General features: G+C 38.6%; 1 protein-coding gene across 2 annotated transcripts in view; it reads left to right on the forward strand.

Annotated features, from left to right (window-relative positions):
* LOC107635378 (chaperone protein ClpB3, chloroplastic) overlaps nt 1-2,207 on the forward strand; it is a 9,377-nt gene extending 7,170 nt beyond the window's left edge. For both annotated transcript variants that reach the window (XM_016338850.2, XM_016338849.2), the window contains exons 5-7: nt 79-357; nt 648-1,522; nt 1,702-2,207. In XM_016338850.2, coding sequence (XP_016194336.1) covers nt 79-357; nt 648-1,522; nt 1,702-2,019 — 1,472 coding nt within the window. In that variant the 3' untranslated portion in view covers nt 2,020-2,207. The remainder of the gene's footprint in view (nt 1-78; nt 358-647; nt 1,523-1,701) is intronic.

Raw genomic sequence — 2,305 nt, forward strand, 5'->3', positions numbered from 1 at the left:
TTTATCAATGACTTTAAAAATAAATTTCAATAAATTAATTTTAAAGTGGAAGAGCTGACACACACACACTCTTGACAGATGTGTTAAGGAGAAGTATTTCTCGGGGAGAGCTGCGGTGTATAGGAGCGACAACAATGGACGAGTATCATAAGCACATTGAGAAAGATCCCACATTAGCTCGTTCCTTTTCTCCGGTTTATGTTGACGAACCCTCTATTGAAGAAACCATTTCGATATTAGAGGGATTGCGACCAAAATATGAGCAGCATCACCGAGTCCGCATTTCTAAACGTGCACTTAAGAAAGCTGCACTGCTATCAGATCAACACATAATTGGAAATTTTTTACCTGCCAAAGGTAATTAAACACTTTTTATCTTAGCTTATTGGAAAAGTTTAGGAGTCCGGCAACTTTGTTAAATTCTGGCCAGTACGTAACCACTAAAAAAAATGAGCCATTGAATAAAATCTTACACCAATCTCACACCATTAAAACTATTATAATAGCCATTTGATGGCTACAAATCACAAAAATTACTAGCTCCTAGCATTCTTCTTTAATTTTTGGTATCTCTGTCTTTCGTTTGTCTTGTTAACTTGACATGTGAAACGAGTAATTGCTAGCCACTTGGAATTTGGAAATTGCAGCTATTGAACTGATTGATGATACAGCTTCTGCGAAAGTAGTGAATTTGCAAACGGTTTCTAAACATGTTGGGAGTGATAAGAGCAAGTTGATCCCGGAGTCAGAAACGGAGAAACTGAGTCTGGAGAGCAGCATCGATGAAGTAACAGACGACAATATTGTTGCAATTGTCAGCAAAAAGACCAAAATACCCGAGTGGAAGCTGAAACAGTCAGAGGAGGAGAAGCTGTTGCATTTGGAGGAGGAGCTGCGTAAGCGAGTGGTAGGACAAGGGCATGCTGTGGAGGCGGTAGTTAAAGCGGTGCAACGCTCAAGAGTAGGTCTTGGAAATCAAAAGCGTCCCACAGCAAGCTTCATGTTTATGGGACCCATGGGAGTTGGAAAGACCAAGCTAGCTAAGGCACTTGCTTATTTGTTGTTCAACACAGAGGAAGCATTGGTGCGCTTCGATATGAGTGCGTACAAGGAAAAGCAGGCAGTATCACGCTTGATAGGGTCTCCACCTGAAGAAGGAGGGCTGCTCACTGAAGCCGTTCGACGCAGACCGTATTCCGTTATTCTGTTTGATGAGATCGAGAAGGCACATCCGGAGCTTCTAGACGAAGTCTTGCTTCCCATCTTGGATGAAGGTAAAATAAAGGACGCAGCAGGTCGCTTGGTCAACTTCACCAATACTGTCATCATTATGACCTCAAATGCTGGGTCAAAGCTCGTCCTGGAAGACGCCGATAATATAACGAATAAGCTGTCATACCAAGAGCTCAAAGAGAAAGCAATATCCGAGCTTCAACAACCTGAGCTCATAAATCGAGTTGATGAATCTGTTGTTTTCCAGCCTCTTGACGCTGACCAAATAATTAGCATTGTTAAGTTAAAGGTATCCATTACGCTATAAATATGTATTAAAGTTATTGTTTTATATGATACAAGAATCATGTTATTTATAGAAATATTACCAATTAATTTCTTAAGTATTCATCTATTAACTCTGAACCACTTATCATTACTTTAATAATTGCATTTAACTAGTTGTCGTTTTGGTTTCTCTTGTGACAGCTTAATGATCTCTCACGGAAGATGGAACAAGATAAAGGGATGAAAATCCAGGTGATGGAAGATGCTTTAAAACTTCTTGGTCGCTGGGGGCGTGACCTGAACTATGGTGCATGGCCGGTGAAGCGAGTAATTCAGAAGAAAGTGGAGGATGAACTTGCCAAGGGCATTCTTGTAGAAAAATTTAAGCAGGGAGACACAATCGTAATAGACGCAGTAGCATCCTCTTCCTCAACCTCTTCCCGGGAGCTTTCTTTTACCAAGCCTCAGAAAGATAAATCATCTACGAGTAATGTTTTCCCGTTCACATTAGTAGCGTAGTCTACCTCCCCGCTTTTCAAGACAATTTTTTAATATTTGAAGAACAACATATTAAACTTCCTCGTGCCTTTTGCAGCTACATATATCTTTAAGTGCTCCTAGTTTTCTTTAGTGCATTGTATATATTAAACCCTTGTAAAAATGTTTGCAATAAATGTAAAGAGAAATGACGTTTGCACTTAATTTTATGTATATATTTTTTGGACAAATTACATAAATAAATAAAAAATAATTAATTTTATTCAATTATAATATTTTTAAAATAATTATATTTCCTTCCTATATT

The sequence above is a fragment of the Arachis ipaensis genome, chromosome B04 (genome assembly GCF_000816755.2).
Source record: "Arachis ipaensis cultivar K30076 chromosome B04, Araip1.1, whole genome shotgun sequence".
Taxonomy (NCBI): Eukaryota; Viridiplantae; Streptophyta; class Magnoliopsida; order Fabales; family Fabaceae; genus Arachis; species Arachis ipaensis.